The 19,050-nt window shown below is 41.1% G+C and overlaps 1 protein-coding gene across 3 annotated transcripts in view; it reads left to right on the forward strand.

The window, feature by feature from the left end:
- The window catches only part of CSMD3 (CUB and Sushi multiple domains 3), a 601,007-nt gene that overhangs the window by 537,586 nt on the left and 44,371 nt on the right, over positions 1-19,050 (forward strand). For all 3 annotated transcript variants that reach the window (XM_028736265.2, XM_028736266.2, XM_028736267.2), the window contains 5 exons: positions 1,537-1,710; positions 4,674-4,859; positions 9,892-10,065; positions 12,585-12,767; positions 15,510-15,686. In XM_028736265.2, the coding sequence (XP_028592098.2) occupies positions 1,537-1,710; positions 4,674-4,859; positions 9,892-10,065; positions 12,585-12,767; positions 15,510-15,686 (894 nt within the window). The remainder of the gene's footprint in view (positions 1-1,536; positions 1,711-4,673; positions 4,860-9,891; positions 10,066-12,584; positions 12,768-15,509; positions 15,687-19,050) is intronic.

The following is a 19,050-nucleotide window of genomic DNA, read 5'->3' on the forward strand; positions in this document are numbered from 1 at the left end:
TTGAAAACATTTCCTTCAATAAATAACTAATCCTGTTATCCCCCCCACACGAGACTTAGAATAGGCTGAACTATTTCTTTTATATTGGTCAAAAGTTAAGGAACATAATCTACACTTCTGCAGGTGGTGATGGTTATAGTTATTATTACAGTGCCATCAATGTACATGGTGCTTTACAGGGTTTCATAAGCAAAGGCAGAGAGGACACTCTGGCCCAAAACAGCTTGCAATCTATAGTTGGCAATGGGAAGACAGCAGAAGATGTGGAGGGAGAATAACTGCAGGAAAGAGTGAATGGGAACAAATTCTGTGAAACATTTTTATTTTTATTTTCCAAATCCTCAGCATGGAATGATACTGAAGTGTGTGAAAAACAGTAAATGCCATGTTCTGTCCAGGTTAGGATGTCATGTTAAAGTATGGTTTAGTACTACAAAAACAAGCCTTCGCCGTCAGGCAGAAATTATTTCATCGACATTCTAGAATGAGACACAAATATATTGCTGTGTTTACATCCAGGACAGAACTCACAATAAATAGCCCTAGGTCAGGGGTCTGCAACCTTTAAGACAAAAAGAGCCACTTGGACCCGTTTCTGAAGGGGGGGGAACTGGGTCACAGCCAGTACAGCGCCCGCCACAGTGGGGAGTGTCGGGGTGCACAATGCGCCTCCTCCCCTCGCTAGTATCCGCCCCGGAGCCGCGGCAAAGGTGTAAAAGAGCCACATGCGGCTCCGGAGCCGCGGGTTGCAGACCCTTGCCCTAGGTCATGTGCAGCAGCACCAGAGATGGCTTCCTTCAACAACAACAGAAGGACTGCTTGACTGAACAAAGTAGAGTTTTCTGCCATGCAGGTTTTTCATGAAAGGGTTGGAATAAAGGTTAAAATAATGGGGTATGTCCCAGGAGAGATAGTAACCACCACTCATTGCCTTATAATAAATATCTGGAAGCTCTGCAGTATATCGCAGTATGTCAATAAAAACAGAAATAAAAATTCTGATCCCTGTAGCAGTTTCTGATTATTATTTTTACCTATATTTAAGTACCAGGTGCAATTGCATTATAGTTTTTCTTTTCTTTTCATAATAACATTGTGTTCAGATGTATAGCCAGATCCATTAAGCACTACATTGTGAAGTGAAAACAGATACTTAAGGTACAGTCCTATACCTTCTGTCCTGGGGTAAAAATCCCATGGATCTCAGCAATGCTGAGTGAGTAGGCACTTACACGATTGCACTGAAAGCCAGCAAAAGCTTTTTGTAGATCAGAACACTTTGCACTTTCCCAAAGATTTCAAAAGTAAGGAGGCAAGAAAATATTCAAAATAATTGTATCTGCTTGGTGGTGCAGCAGTAAAACTGCTAGCACATTTGCAAAACTAAGCAGGGTCCAGTAAGGTGGGGTTTGGACTAGACGCCCATTGAGGTTCTGTCCAACTCTACTATTCTGTAATTGTTTTAAAGTCTTCATTATACGTTACAGTGAAAAGTGATAACGATATGCTTTCTCTTTCACTCGCTTCTGATGTTAGCTGTTAGCTGTGGTCATCCTGGTAGTCCAATTTATGGAAGAACGAGTGGGAACGGTTTCAACTTCAATGATGTTGTGACATTCTCCTGTAACACTGGTTATGTTATGCAAGGACCAACAAAAGCCCAATGTCAGGCAAATAGACAATGGAGTCATCCACCACCCATATGCAAAGGTAAGGCTGAAAAAAAATGTTGTAAAAATGGGATGGGATGTTGGCTTGTTTTGCACACAAGGATGATGTCCAAGTCTGTGTCTGTATTATGCACCATTGGGGGGGGGCTGTGATTTGAGATGGACAGAAAGCCTTTTAGGGTTTAAAATACTTTTCTCAGCTTCAAATATAACATAATTCCCAAAAGATCCTATTTTTGTCCATCAGACAGGCCCTGTAGCTGAGTTTTAAGGCGGCACAGAATGTAAAGCCATTTAAATGGTATTTTCATTCATTTTACTTTATCTCAAAAAGAAGGGTGATTTTGTTTCACCTTTTCTGCTGGGAGCTATAGCTGAAATGCCAAGCCCTTCAGAAAGTTTATCTTACAGATGCTTTATTTGTTTGACCTCATCTAACTCATAGGGTTTTGGTTTACCTAGCAATGATTACTTATTTTGGTGCAGTGGACAATAGCATATAATATTATAAACATTTTTGCCCTAAGTGGTCAGAGGCACAAGGTGTGTGCTGATTTGACTGCACATGCTTTTGGAATGCTTAGATAGCCTTGAAATTTTTTGCCATATTTTTAAAGTAGGTTTGGACAACCTAGTTGATAATGAGCATCAAATCCATATCCTTTGGAGTTGTTTTTCCCCCAAGGGAAAAAAAACAAAAGCCGTGTTCTCACTTTGAAGACTGACATTTACATTGATTAATATTAAAATTAATCAAGACTTGCTGTTGCCTGGTAGAAACTGGTAAACTTTTCAACTAACTGCAAGCTTGCAAGTTGTTTCATATCAAGTTAAACTAATGTATCCCCTCTAGTAAGTTCCTGTCACAGGGACAGGAAAAAACATAGCAGCATTCATAATGAGAAAAATTACTCATAGAACTACACCCCCCCAAAAGAAAATCATGCTCAAGGCTGTGGTGTAACCCACCATTTTGCTCCATTTCTCCTTTATAGCATTCTAGTTGTTTCTGACACACATATTTATTTTCCTTGATTTTCATTTCCTCATTTCCCCCCCTTTTCAGTTTATAAATAATATCATATCCCTACCCCACAATCTGAAGAACTGATAGATAGTTCCCTGGAGGTAGCTCACTGATTAAGTGCTGTGTTTTAGAGCCAAATAACATCCCACAAGACATACACATTTTACCATAATTTCCTGAGGTGGAGAAGGAAATCCTGCCACAACTTGAGTTTGTGATGATCTTCAGAACCACCTTGGATATGAGGTGGATATTTGGGTCTACCACCTGTGCTGATTGGTTATTTATTAGGAGTTGAGGTTGTGCAACAACATGAATGTTACAATTATGTTGTTGGGAGTGTGTGGATGGAAGCATACCTTCTAGAGCAGTGGTTTTCAACCAGTGTGTCATGGCACCCTGGGGTGCCTTGAATGACTGTCAGGGGTGTCGTGGGCAACACTGGCCTCTGTCCCTCCTTCCTCCCCTCTCTCCTCTGATGCCCTCTCGTGTCTCTGCCTCCCAAGAAGCTCCGCAGGCAAATGGTGCCTCTGGAGGTGGTCAGGGGGGCTGGTTGACAGGAGCTGAGGCAGAAATGGAGTAAGCAAGCAAGCAAGCAAGCAAGCGGGAGAGGGAGCCCAACCAGCCCATCTGCCAGCCCTTGCTGTTGGGAATGTACAGACAAGTCCCAGGCCTCTGTGGGGCAGTGTGAGGAGGCACCTCTCTTTGGGGTGGGGGGTGGCAGCTCAGAGGCTAGGGGTGGCAGCAGTGGCTGCCCAGAGGACTCCCAAGGAGAGGGGAGAGGAGAGGATGCTGAGGGCACACTCCACAAAGGAGGGTGTTCGAAAAAGGGTGAGAGGCTGCTAGCTCTACAGGCAAGGGGTGACATAACTGGGTGCCTCAGAAAGCATGTGGTTCGTCAATTGAGCCATGGACTCAAAAAAGTTGAAAACCTCTGTCCTAGAAGTGAGAACGGGTTCTGATATAGAACCAGGCTCCCAAGTAGCTGTGGGACATGAACCTTCTAGTGATCTAGAAATGAAGAGAGTATCTTTCATGTTAATAATAATAATAATAATAATAATAATAATAATAATAATAATGATAATAATAATAATTTATTTATTATTTATACCCCACCCATCTGGCTGAGTTTCCCCAGCCACTCTCGGTGGCTCCCAATCGAGTGCTAAAAACAATACAGCATTAAATATTAAAAACTTCCCTTCAGATTTCTTTTAAAGATAAGATAGATGCTTATTTTCTTGACATCTGATGGGAGGGCATTCCACAGGGTGGGCGCCACTACTGAGAAGGCCCTCTGTCTGGTTTATGCCTGGCAGCGATTCTTTGTATGTGGTTATTATTTTTTTAACCATGGATTGAGAGTTGGCAAACTATACCAAAAATAGCTACAGTGGTGCCCCGCAAGACGAATGCCTCGCAAGACGAAAAACTCGCTAGACGAAAGGGTTTTCCGTTTTTTGAGTCGTTCTGCAAGACGAATTTCCCTATGGGCTTGCTTTGCAAGACGAAAAGTCTTGCGAGTTCTTGCGAGTTTGTTTCCTTTTTCTTAAAGCCGCTAAGCCGTTAATAGCCGCTAAGCTGCTAATAGCCGCTAATAGCCGTGCTTCGCAAGACGAAGAAACCGCAAGACGAAGAGACTCGCGGAACGGATTAATTTCGTCTTGCGAGGCACCACTGTACCATAAAGTGAGGGCAGCATTCTGCCTATGCCTATGCCTATTTTTAAACTGATTTAAAGAATAGCTTTGTGCAAATTGCTGCTTACACTGTTATTCATTTTATTCTCTGCATAGTATTTTTCACCTGAAGACCTGTGGGAAACTTGCACGTTTTAAAAATGTAAAATTCACACATAATAAGGTGTGGTTTTTTTTTGGGGGGGGGGGGAAATCTTGTTTGTTTGTTTATAATCAAGCAGTATATCCATTTTATGAAGTAAATAAATGAAATGTTTACCGTTTTCTGTTTAGTGGTCAACTGTTCTGATCCGGGAATCCCTGCAAATTCCATACGAGAAAGTAAAATTGAACATGGGAATTTCACCTATGGCACAGTTGTCTTTTATGATTGTAACCCTGGATATTTTTTATTTGGATCTTCAGTTTTAGTCTGCCAGCCAAATGGTCACTGGGATAAACCTTTGCCAGAATGCATTAGTAAGTATCTTAGAATAAATATCATTATTCATAGTAGATTATTAGTAGCAGACTGCAGCCTTAGTTACCTTTCTGAAGTTTGTTTGCTTATTATTGTTTTCTTTGCAAATTCATTGTATGAAACATTATTTCTGAGCATATCCACAGCCAATTTACTTTTACAGTGAACATGAAAGGTTATCGGTTTTGAATAAAAGGTGTCTAATTATTGTCTGTGTTCTTGAAATTTGTTGTTTGTTTATTTCACATTACTGCATAGTTTTCTTATCCATTCCTTAAATGATTATATTTTCCATTCTCTGTTTACACAGTCCAATACAATATTTGCTGCTCAAATCTATTTTATTTACTCTATTTTATTTGACAAGATTTACCACTTAGTCTACAGAAACTTCCAAGTGGTTTATATAAAACAATATAAAAATAGTCATTAAAATATGAATAGAATTAAGCATGAAAACATATTGACATAAAATTTATGAATATAAAAATAGAAACGAGTTTTAAAACAATTATACATACCAATATTACATTTTAAAATTGCATTATTGGGTGGGCTTTACTGGAGGGAGGAGAAGAGTTTTTAGCCAAAAATAACACAGTGAAGGACCCTACATAATGATGGGTAGGATCAATTCCTTGCAAAAGCAAAATGAATATTATGTGGCACTTGTAAAAGGATTTCCTACTAGCAATTATGATGCAACATTCCACAGTAATTGCAGCATCTTAAAAAGCAGAGACATCACCTTGCCAACAAAGGTCCGTATAGTTAAAGCTATGGTTTTCCCAGAAGTGATGTATGGAAGTGAGAGCTGGACCATAAAGAAGGCTGATCACCAAAGAATTGATACTTTTGAATTATGGTGCTGGAGGAGACTCTTGAGAGTCCCATGAACTGCAAGAAGATCAAACCTATCCATTCTTAAGGAAATCAGCCCTGAATGCTCACTGGAAGGGCAGATCCTGAAGCTGAGGCTCCAATACTTTAGCCACCTCATGAGAAGAGAAGACTCCCTGGAAAAGATCCTGATGTTGGGAAAGATTGTGGACACAAGGAGAAGGGGACGACAGAGGACGAGATGGTTGGAGAGTGTTCTCGAAGCTACCAGCATGAGTTTTGACCAAACTGCGGGAGGCAGTGGGAGACAGGAGTGCCTGGCATGCTCTGGTCCATGGGGTCACGAAGAGTCGGACACAACTAAATGACTAAACAACAACAACATCAAGTACAAGCCCCATATAGGCAGTATTGTGGTAATCCAAGCTTGAAGTTACCATTGTCTGAACCACTGTGGTCAAACCATCCCTCCCCTCAAGGAACTAATAATATGATTATACATTATTATTCTCAGTGGCTTTTGATGTCATTGGTCATGGTATTCTCCTGATCCAGCTCTGTGAGATGAGTATTGGTCCATTCCTACTTACAGAGTCAAATGCAGAGAGGAGCACTGGGGAACTGTTTTGGCTTCATAGCCATTATACTGTGCTGTACCACAGGGTATAGTATTGTCTCCAATGCTGTTTACCGTCTAAATTTAGCCATTTAAATTCAGAGCAGTTGTTCAGAACTTTAGGGTAAAGTCAGGGCCATCTTCAACATATCCAGCACCATGGTGCAAAGATCATGAATCTAATGAAGCAGTCTATGATATATCAAGCCGGAATGAGATGTAAAGACTCTCCTCCCTGAAAGAGAGGGGAGTGGTTGTGGGCGGGAGCCTGAACACCGTTCCTAGCAGGGGGCGTTGCCCCCTGCCTCCAGCTCACCTGGCTGGCACTCACGCCCCCCCCGCTGGCCGTCCAACCAGGTGCCATGGGGGGGCGTGTCCAGCAGCCTGGTAGGAGTTTTTCCATTTGGCATTAGGCTTTTTGGTTTTTTCGCCTACCTCGTAGCAATCGTCACAACTTTTTGGTGGTATTGGTGGGTAGGTTAGGCATTGGAATAATGTGTTGTGGTGTGTCGAAGTGCTAGGTGTGGCCATCGCCTATGCCTTCAATCTCTAGGGGTATTCCGCTAAAGGAATCTGGCGGTCGTGTATTCCGTCCGAAGCCTGCTTGGCGGGAGGCCATGGCACGACCCTCGGTGACATCAGGGGTGAGCCTATAGTTGGATTAGCATCAACAGGTGATGAACCCCTGGTGAATAAACCCACTTGTTTCGCGATCCAATGCCTAAGCCAATACCTTTTCATTGCTGTAATCAATAAAGTTGTGGCCTTTTCTAGCCCGTTAACCTTATATCACGTGTCCCTGTGTCTTCATTTTACTTCGCGGGGGTCAGGTCCTCGAACCACAAAAGCCCTGTTTTGTTAGTAGGTTTTATTGTAACTCAAAAGGTTTTATATTAAAAGCAATTTTAATTTTGGGGGAAATCTCATTCCTTGGGACCAATAGCCCAATGGTTCCTGCTGCTCATTCCTTGGGACCAATAGCCCAATGGTTCCTGTAACTGCTACCTATTGAGTCCTCCTCAAGTAATTAGCAAAAACAAACAAACAAAAACCCCATGGAAATAAAAGGGTATCGTCATCATCAATTTATTTCAAATATTATAATTTCAATTTATTAGTCACTAGACCTTCTTTCACTTTTTTCTTTAAATGCTATAAATGCTAGGGAGCCCCTGAACATTTTTTTTTTCACATTTAGTGAGAATAGAGATCTAGAAGTTAGCGGGGACATCAAAACAGCTCAGTGACTTTTGCTTTTAAAGGTAAAGGTACCCCTGCCCGTACGGGCCAGTCTTGACAGACTCTAGGGTTGTGCGCTCATCTCACTCAAGAGGCCGGGGGCCAGCGCTGTCCGCAGACACTTCCGGGTCACGTGGCCAGCGTGACATCGCTGCTCTGGCGAGCCAGAGCCTCACACAGAAACGCCGTTTACCTTCCCGCTAGAAAGCGGTCCCTATTTATCTACTTGCACCCGGGGGTGTTTTCGAACTGCTAGGTTGGCAGGCGCTGGGACCGAGCAACGGGAGCGCACCCCGCCGTGGGGATTCGAACCGCCGACCTTTCTATCGGCAAGCCCTAGGCGCTGAGGCTTTTACCCACAGCGCCACCCGCGTCCCTGACTTTTGCTTTTACTATACACTAAATTACAAGCTGTAGCATTCAAATTCTTATAATATAACATATTTATATATAATGTATTCAGAAAAATGTATTTGCCCCAGGGCAAAGTTTTACATTTTCCTTAAGTGTGTTAGTGGTCTACGTATAATGGCCCCTCTCTTTCAGTAGTCCCCCCCCCCTTATACTTTCTGGCAGCAAAATTTCTCTTGTATATTACTGATAATCTGTGAAAAGCTTGTAGCCTGACACACAAAGCCAAATTCAATTAAATATTGCTTTAAAATTGTGTCTCCTAGCTTATCTTGACAACCTTTTTTTGCTCCTTTTCAGTACTATAGGTGGGTGGGCGGATGGAGGAAGCAATTTCTTTTCCAAGGCATCCATTATCAGTGTGGATAATGTTCTACACAATGGAGTAAGGGATCTGTACTCTTATTTCTTTTGTTCTCGTTGAATAGGTGCCTGTTGGCCTAAACAGTTAAGCATTGTCATTAGTTTTGTAGGGCTCACTCATTACTTACAATATGTATATATAAGCACTTTGCCAAAGGCCCTTGAATGCTAAAGAAAAAGCAGCGCTGCCCAGTTTTACAATGTATTTCTTCCACGCACAGCTAGGTTACTTCCATTCCTGCTCACTTTTGCAAAATATATAATATTCCGTCTCCAGCAGAATTGGATTCAGGTGCATTTAAGAGCCAAGAAAAGAAATAATCAATCAGCATGACATGCAGGAAACTGCTTTCTTACCTTTATAATATATTCCTTTAAGTCTGTTTTAAATTTTCTGCATGGTTGCATTCAGAGGTTGATAGCAGATTGCATGTGAAATTGCAAACGAAACCACACCTTTCCCAACACCAGGGTCTTTTCCATGGAGTCTTCTCTTCTCATGAGGTGGCCAAAGTATTGGAGCCTCAGCTTCACGATCTGTCCTTCCAGTGAGCACTCAGGGCTGATTTCCTTAAGAATGGATAGATTTGATCTGCTTGCAGTCCATGGGACTCTCAAGAGTCTCCTCCAGCACCATAATTCAAAAGCATCAATTCTTCAGCAATCAGCCTTCTTTATGGTCCAGTTCTCACTTCCATACATCACTACTGGGAAAACCATAGCTTGAACTATACGGACCTTTGTTGGCAAGGTGATGTCTCTGCTTTTTAAGATGCTGTCTAGGTTTGCCATTGCTTTTCTCACAAGAAGCAGGCATCTTTTAATTTCGTGACTGCTGTCACCATTTGCAGTGATCATGGAACCCAAGAAAGTAAAATCTCTCCCTGCCTCCATTTCTTCCCCTTCTATTTGCCAGGAGGTGATGGGACCAGTGGCCATGATCTTAGTGTGTGTTTTTTTGATGTTGAGCTTCAGACCATTTTGTGCTGTCCTCTTTGACCCTCATTAAAAGGTTCTTTTTTTCCTCCTCACTTTCTGCCATCAAGGTTGTGTCATCAGCATATCTGAGGTTGTTGATATTTCCTCCGGCAATCTTAATTCCAGTTTGGGATTCACCCAGTCCAGCCTTTCACATGATGAAGTCTGCATATAAGTTCCATAGTGACTGACAAATGTTCTGCAAACTTTCTTCTCTTTTTTCCAAGGAGAAGTATTTTTGAGTGCTCCTCTCTGGCCTTCCACTTCCATACCTCCATAACGCCCATTTTGGGGGACTAACAGCAGGTTTGGCAAAGCTGACTGAGCCCTGGCTGAACTGGGATGTGCAAATTATTACATTGTTGTATCCTCAGCTGAACACATTAGGGACTTAATGCCTGCTAAGGCTGGGTAGGCCAGGAATCAGGTAGCTGAGCCAGAGATCCTGAGTTGCTCATCCCCGTGGATCTTGCCGTATGATGGCCCCAAACTTGCAAGACATAGTAATGGTGGTGAAGGCAAATTGAACTGCATAGATTGGTGATTATAACGTAATTTTTATCTCCAATATTTATGCATCATAGTGATTGACTGTGGGCATCCTGGTATTCCTCCAAATGCGATCCTATCTGGAGAGAAATACACATTTGGATCTACTGTTCGGTACTCTTGTACAGGAAGACGGTCACTAATAGGCCAGTCATCTCGGACATGTCAATTGAATGGACATTGGAGTGGATCTATGCCTCATTGCTCAGGTACCACTTTTGAAGTATGTGAATGTGCTTTTGCAACCAATTCTATGCTTGTATTAGTTTTGGCTGGAACTTGTTTGCCTTTCAGGAAATTGAAAATCAAAGCCAAATGTCAGTCACAAGATATAGCTGCAGCCAAAGCTAAGTTCCACCATATGAATATAATGAATACTGAGAGGAGAACTGGAAAGTTTCTAATTATCTTTAACATGAAGAATAAATGGTCAGTGAAATAAGGCAGTTGACCAGTTGGTGATGAATAATTATATTCTATTACTGAGAATGGTGTTGAATTCCATATCAAGTGTTTCTGCATCAATGTCTTGATTTGCTTTTGACTAATATGGTGACAAGTTTAAACCACTTACATATGGGGATGGTTGCCACTAATACTTAATAGAGCAATGTCAACAATGACATTGGCCATGCTGGCTGAAATGGCTGGGAGTGATAGTCCAAATTATCTGGAGGGCACTGGGTTGGCAAAGACTGCTATAGAGAACTGTGATGGTCTGCAGAGAGGGGCAGTGTGTCTCAATGTGTGGAGCATGGCATATATGTAGTGTAGTCAGGAGGGCCCCTGCAATGGCAAAGGACCCAGACCCCCCACTGTCAGGAGGAGGAATCTGATGGCATCCAGGATAGAAAAGACTTGGTGCAGAAAACATCAAAGCCACTCAAGCAACCATCCCACCAGATACTGAAATGGAAAGGAAGCTCCAAAGGCAGTAATGCTTTCATCCTGTCTTCCTGAGAATCTAACCTTGTAAAGTAGCCTCTAGAACTCAGCATATTTTCACAGACTTATATGTGCTCATTTGGACATGCCATTTCCCTACTAATCATATCACAAAAGCAAGATACAGTAATTTCTGTTAACATTTTTTTAAAAAAATACTTCCAAAATGCTGCCTTGATCCTCTAATTTTGATCCACTAATTTTCCAAACTCAAGGAATATTAAATTTAATTGATGTTCTGCATGATCAAAATTTCTGAAATTCAAATTCATAATTAAATTTTGATGGGAGTGTTTTGCGCATTAAATTCAAGTTTCTGTTTTATGAACAAAATAATAGGATATGTGTCCCTGAAAAGCAAGAGCCCTATGTTGTCCTTTCAAAATATTCCCTTTATGCGCATTGATCTACAACATAGCTGTAAAAAGACATAAATCTGTTCATTAAAAATAACTAGCAGGAAGACGTTTTGCAGTGTAAAATGACTGATTATCACTTCAGAGATTCCATGGCAGGCAATAACCCTTCTGACCACTACGCGGAGGCCTCCTTTGGATCTGTAACTGAGCCAGTTTTCCTTCTGCTATAGCTTCACTGTGGACAGCATCACTATATAGGTAGAAAATCCTGCCTTCTCCTATTCACATTCTGAGCAGTTGCTCAGTTGTTTGGGAAGATCAGTAATAGCAGTAATTGTAAAGAGGTGGTATACAATGTAGAGCTCACCCCGACCAAGTGCAGTCATGAAACTGTTGATCCCTTTGACATGGTGAAAAGATCAGCAATGAACCATTTGTTCCTTTGATGACCAGCAACCTGTCTCTCTTGATGGTCATTTGGGGACTACCTTGACTGTGGAGCCTGGACTTCAGCTCTGAAGTGCACCCTTTGCTGCACCACTGGAAATGTTGGCAAATGTGTGAATATTTTTTTTTCTTGGTTTGTATGAGTGTTTGCAAGATCTTCATGCTCAGAATCTCACTGGAGCTTAGAAAGCCATTTCTCCACTTTTCTGTATTATATTTTTAATGGATCACCTGACTGAAGCATCTTGATAACTTTCACTTTACTCTTTCTTTTAAGACTATTGCATAGCATACTTTACTTGAGTGATGCATGTTAATGTATTGCAAATTGATGAACAGTGACTGTCCTTCAAATTATTGGCCATGAATCACTTGAAATTTCTATCAAACTCGATTATGTGCTGTCAAGAATCCCTGAATAAAATCACAACACATTAAATGGGTACGGGTTCTGCATACTGTTTCAGTATACAGATGACTCTCAACCTATGTACATTTAACGTGCATGATTTCAACTTTACGCACTTGGCGGCCAGCCATTGAAATAGCACAAATTAAATGCACAGAAAGGGGAGAGCTTAAAAGCTCTTTCCTGGTGCAAAAAGGGAGAAAGCTTTTAAGTTGTCTGCCTTGCTTAAGGTTGGGGTAAGGCCCATTCAGCACACTGGCTTTGGAAGGTACTGTAATATTGCTCGTGCGGGAACAATTCTGGTAATAGTTTTGACTATACATAATTATGGCTTTACACACCATTCCTGGAATGTAGCTCCCATGTAAGATGTAAGTGAACTGTCTTTTGATATTTGCATTGATTATAAATTGCCTTCTATTGTTATGCCACTTGGATACTTATGTACTTTGATTTTTCTTTCATCCGTTTCAGTTACCATATCAGCTATGAAAACAGCAGCAGCAGTGTAATACATCACCTTTTTTGTGTATTCCCTCTGAAATAATCTTTGTACCGCAAATTCTAGGTGACAATGCGGGATCCTGTGGTGATCCTGGAATCCCAGGTCACGGTTCTAGAGAACAAAGCAACTTTAGAATTAAAAGTGTTGTGCAATTCTCTTGTGAGCTCGGATACACCCTTCATGGATCGGTGGAAAGAACATGTCTGGCAAATGGAAGTTGGACAGGAAAGCAGCCGGAATGTAAAGGTAAATCTCATTGATGATTGGAATATAATACAACACAGTATTAGTAAAAAGAAGTGCTCAGCACAACAGTGCTTGAAAGTCAAAGAGCTTAAGTGATCATTTCGTTTTAAATAAGCCCAGATACTTTGAATTAATTTGTGGAATGCTGTCCCCAAAGAAGCTCATCTGATGCCTTCATTACATAGCTTTAGGTGCCAGATGAAAAACATTCCACTTCTTTCAAGCCTTTCATTAATTAAATAAGTCATGACCTTATAAACCATTGAGGGGGATAGTAATGATTTTTGTAACTATGTTATGTATTTTTTATGTTTTTTTCTATTGTAAACCTCCCTGTGGTCCTTGAATGAAGGGTGGTATAGAAATTTTTAATAATAATAGTCACTCATTATCACTCAGGGTATTATCCCTGCCTTACTGTTTGGGCCTTGCCCTATTTGGGCCATCTTAAGCACTTTCACCCTGATCCCTTTGGGCTGATATATCTTGAGCCAGATTCGCGTGAGCTCCTGCCAGCTTCCCCCTTGTAATCAGTTTGGTTCAGGGTGCTTTGGGAAGACTATGTTTTAGCTGACAAGCTCTGAATTTGTCTGAAGTAACCCACTTCAATGCAAGAAGGATCAGAATCTGATGTATATACTCCTACCAAGTGCTGAAGGACAGGACTTGCAGATCTGAGCAGCATCATATCAACATTGCACTGCATGAACATAACACAAACCTGCTGGGTCAAGCCAATGCTTCATGCAGTCCCAGCATCTTATTATTACAGTGGTCAACCAGATGCTTATGGGAGGCCTGTAAGCTTGACCTGAGTGCAGCAGCTCTTTATCCACTTTTGATTCCCAACTAGTGTACAAAAGCACACTGCCTCTGGCAGTGGCGGTAAAACAAAGCTGTAGTTTCTAGTGGTCCTTGATAGCCTTATTCTCCATGAATTTGTCTAGTCCTCTTTTAAAGCCACCCAAATTGATAGCCATCATTACATCTTGAGGGAACAAATTCCATAGTTTAGTTTCATTTGCCTTCCAACATTTCGCTCACTGGATATATCCCTGAGTTCTAATGTTATGTAGGGTTGCCATATTTCAAAAAGTGAAAATCTCAGCAACTAAAATCTTCAAAAAAATGAGTTTTTGAGCTATTTTATATGAAATACGCCAAAATCTACACTACTGATATGAACTGGGAAGGGGGGGGGGGGACTTTATTCATACCATGCATTTTTTTTATGCCATCTGAAATAATAACACAAGAAGTTAGTACTGTTCTGTCATTCTAGGTTGCTGCATGGGCACATAAAGCAATGGAAATCTTAAGGACAAGAGTAATAAAGGGTTGTCTATACATGAATGTGATTGCAAAATTGAGTTGAAAAACAGAGTCAGTGTTAACGGTTTTAGTTTGCAACAATAACATCATCACATCAATGAACTGTCTATACAATATTGATTTACATCTGGGCTGTAGGTTAACATTAGCAGAAACAAAAGACAATAACCTTAGATCACTTCAAATGATTTGAAAATACTGAAATGCCATGAAGAAAACAAATTAGAAGAGACCTGCTTTTTCATGACATAAATTTTATGTAGTGCATTGAACTTTCAAGACGACTGTGATGTCATAAAATATAATAATTCTATCAACAAAAGCAAAGAGAAAAGAAAGAGATCTTCCTTTTCCCAATAACATTGATCAAAACTGAATAATGTGAGTGGGTTAATTACATTTAAATAGAATTATTTGCAGGAGAGGAGCACTGGAAAGTAGGTATCCTTTGGTATAATGCATCCTAATCTTTCATAGCCTTTTGTTGTGCCCAGAGGCTACAGTGTTGAGTAATTACCATTGAGAGTAGTATTTTTCTCAGGAGCTGCAAAATATCAGAGAACACATTCTATGGCAAAATTGGATACAATGATAAAAGTAATAAAAATTCAAATATTTGGTTTACTCAACATGCTACACAAATATATAATTATAGCATGGTTCCCTTAGAAATGTAAGAATCTGCCTTATACCATCTCATATCACTGACCCCTATAGTTCAGTGTTGTCTACATTTATTAACAGGAGCTCTCCGGGGCTTCAGGAATTAAGTTTCCTACTTGACGATGATAGCCGGGGGGCGAACATGAGACCTTTGGCCTGCAAAGCAGGTGCTCCAACACTCACTTCTCACCAACATTTCATCTGAAGCTTAAGTGTCAGCATTTTGTGAAGGGGTAGCTCTTCCTCGGGTGAAATACTTGTGGAATTGCTAAGGAGGTCACAGAGTCCTGGTTGGATGTGTGAAATCTCACAGCAGAAGAGATTTTGGGATGTTGCCAGCAGGTTCTAAATAAAACTAATCATCAATGCAGATGTAGCAGTTTCTCCTCAAGTGAAACCTATGAAGGTTTGAGAGTACAACAAAGGATATCTAAGCAAGACTAGGATGATTAATTACCAGGGGGTGTACACTGAATTATGTTCAGTTTATTCTAATTGCTCATTGACTGATTTGATTATTTGGAACAATGTGTAAATCAGGCATCCCCAAACTCGGCCCTCCAGCTGTTTGGGGACTACAGTTCCCATCATCCTTGACCACTGGTCCTGTTACCTAGGAATGATGGGAGTTGTAGTCCCAAAACAGCTGGAGGGCCGAGTTTGGGGATGCCTGGTGTAGATCTTCAGTGTTTGTTGTTGCTGCCATCTTGTACCTTATTCCTGCATTTCCCACATTTGAATTTCTAGCTGTCCAATGCGGTAATCCTGGGACAACAGCTAATGGGAAGGTGTTTCGAATAGATGGCACAACATTCTCTAGCTCTGTAATTTATTCCTGCATGGAAGGCTATATATTGTCTGGACCTTCTGTAAGACAGTGCACTGCGAATGGAACATGGTCTGGCTCCTTGCCAAATTGCACAAGTAAGTACCCTTTTTATTATTTAAGATGTTGCAAGTTTATAATGAACTAAGTCACAACAGGGTGATGGTAGACTGGGCAAGAGGGTTCTCTGCAAAAGATGGGCTTTTCAAATTGTTCTGTTTGCTCTGCTGCCGCTGGTTCCATCCATGCTGCTCTCCACTTCTGGGTCCTATACTCCAGCTGGGTTCTACTTGTCTTGCATGGTTCTCTGCTTCTGGCTCCTATTCGCTGCTCCTCTCTGTCCAGTATTCAGCTACCTGACTGTGCTACTGGCAGCTGCTGCAGCCAGCTTAAATACCCCAGTGGTGGACCAGAGTTAAGCCTTGGTTCCTCAGGTCTGCCACAGAAGCACTGCCCCACACCCTGTCCACCACAGACCAGTTTGAATTTAAAATTTGGGGGAATCCCGTTGCCCCCAGTGGCAGGCCGAGGCTGAAGCAAATGGCCAACTGCAAGGGACAAAAGCCCCCCCCCCGGCATCTCTCAAGGGGCTGTGCTGGACCATAACTGCTGCATCCCTGGAAGGTGAAGTGTTCCTTCTCTACAAGGGTTGGGTTTTTCAAGAGTGCAGACCTTTGAAGCAGCCTTCATGCGAAACTGTGTTGCCATAGGTAGGGATAGGAAGGGCAATTTGATTCAGGTGCATTTAAAGGCCCACTTTCTCAAAGAATACATGAGCCAAACATAGGCATCCTTCAAAATTCACACTTCTCTGAACTTTGCAATGCATCTCTCCAGCCAAGTACCATGTACAAAAATGTATATACTAAAGTATGCATATGAATACATAAACTGGAGAAAATAACTTACAAATTTCTGTGCAAAAAAGTATGTGTGTATACAAAATCACATGCAAACATGTATGTAGTAGGAGAAATATGCAAAAGCATGCTGACAAATTTTAGTTGCCATCTTATTCAATCTGCCTGATAAGTGTTGTAAAGGGCTGCCTTCAAGATTTATTTTAACAATTTATGTAACCCAGTATTTCTCCCCATACGTCATTTGTTTTCCTTATGTAAATTTAGCAACTTTAATGAAAATCACAGAACACCTCTTGGCAAAATCATATTTTTTAATATGTTTAGTTCATTGTTGCTGTTTTGACCATCATGGTCATATCAACCACAGAAAAACAGTATTAATAATATATAAATTAATAAAATATTGAAGAACAACATCAACCAAAATATGTCTTAACATTGAAATATACCAAAATACTACTACTAGTAGTAATAATAATATGCATTATACATGTTATTTAATAAGAAATCTGGAAATTTGATGTTTGGAAGACTATTTGCTTTTTCTGCATTTTTGACATATTGTTCTCAAGCTCTAGGTGCACTGAAAATATTTGAAATCTATTCTCAGATGTCTCTAGCAGAATCCTGAAGTTGAACTTCAGCCAATAGAAGCCTCTAGGGACAGCACTGCAAAGAAAACTATATGCAGCAAGAGTTGGAAAATGAAGTGAGCTAGAAATAGGATATGCCATGACTAGTCCTTTACTTCAGCTAGAAAAAATAATAATTAACAGTTACTAGTCACTCTCCAGCCACCAAATTCATGTCAACCCAAAACTTTCTTTCCAGATAGGCTGCCTTAAAATTTAACTGATTTCAGCTGGCTTATAATTCTTATTTATTGCAGCGTTTTGAAGGGTAAGCAAAAACCTAGCTTGGATTTGAAACATTGAACAATGAATTAAAAGGTGTGTTGTTACCAGGGGTATAGGAAGCAGGGCAGTGGGGGTGGTCCGCTCCGGGTGTCATCCCAGAGGCGGGGTGACAAAATCCCTCCTGGGTGGATCGTCACTGCGCGGATCACCCCTTGTGTGGATCGCCAAGGCGATCCCATGGGCGGGTCACCCTGCCCCCACCCCTCCATGTCCCAGGGCAGCTAGCTACACCCCTGGTTATGATGTGTCCTGCGTAACAGAGCTTCTATACTGTTGTATGCTCCCCACTTCTGAGCCGTAATACTTTTCAGGAGTAGTGCTCCCAGGGTTTTCTTCCATTTACATATGATAACACTGGAGATGGTGGGTAGTATCCAACCAATACGTCTCAGTGCAAGACTTTACAATTGAACAAGAGAACCCCTCCTGCCAGATCTGTTCTGGAGGGTTGGGGGAACCCCTCGAACAGATTTATAGATCTCCCATAAGACGCACCTGACCTTAAGATGCACCTAGTTTTTAGAGGAGGAAAGGGGGAAATCCCCGTTTTTGGAGGGATCAGCTCAAAGTTGTGCAGCTTCTTTTGCAAAGGGGAAAAGCCCCATCTTTTTGAGAATCAGCTCAAAGTTGTTGAGCTTACTTTGCAAAAGGAAAAAAAATCCTGTTTTTATGGGGTTCAACTCACAGTTCTGCAGCTTCTTTAGGAAAGGAAAGGGAGCCGTTTCTACAGTTTCCAGACAGATAATCTAATCAGCCGGTCACATGTCGCTGGGGAAACAAACAGCCTCCATCTGCAGAACATTCAACAATGGAGGGCTGGGCAAGGGGGTGGGGCCGGAAAGGGAGCCAGCGATCGACCACACATTCGCTCCATAAGACGCACAGACATTTCCCCTTACTTTTTTAGGAGGAAAAAAGTGTGTCTTATGGAGCGAAAAATACGGTACTTTTATTATTGTTATTCCAGCAGCATTTCAATTGAATCTCATGTTATAGTTTTAACTTTTTTTTTTTTTATCTCTCCCTTTTGGTATAGTATTTCTTGTGTGCCACACAGAGATGATTGCAGTTGAGTGGTATTTAAATTGTTGAAATAAATAAATAAATAAATAAATAAATAAATGGGGGGAGCGGACACACAAGCAGGAAGGATAGAGAGTTCTGTTGCAAAGCAGAGATTCTTGCATTGATGGGATCCGTTATTTGGATACCACCTGATATCTTTATAATATTTCTTTCATAGTGAGGGTGGGCAGCTGACTGAACCTGTCCTAAAGATATTTGATAGTAAATTGCTTACTGAAATACTCTATGGCGTTGAAATCTGGAGTTCTGATCTGAACTCCATTAAAATTTTGGAAACTCTGCAGAATAATTTTTTCCAGAAGCTTTACCATCTTTTTACCATCAGCAGCTCTTCTTTGTACAGAATCCAGGTGGCCAACAATTAAGGCAAGCACAGACTGTGCTCAGTTAAAGTATATTTTTTAAATTGCCACTATTCCTATTGAGCGTTTTCTTGCTCTGTGGTCTATGGAATTGGGTGATAAACAACTCTGGAAAGCAGCTTGTCAATATGTTTTAGACTATTACTATTTTCCAGAACTGAGCTCTGCTTTGACCTTGAATAAGGGATTAGCTCTTCTGGATAGAATCCAAAAGGGACCTGCAACTAATTAGAA

This window comes from Podarcis muralis, chromosome 8, assembly GCF_964188315.1.
Source record: "Podarcis muralis chromosome 8, rPodMur119.hap1.1, whole genome shotgun sequence".
Classification (NCBI taxonomy): domain Eukaryota; kingdom Metazoa; phylum Chordata; class Lepidosauria; order Squamata; family Lacertidae; genus Podarcis; species Podarcis muralis.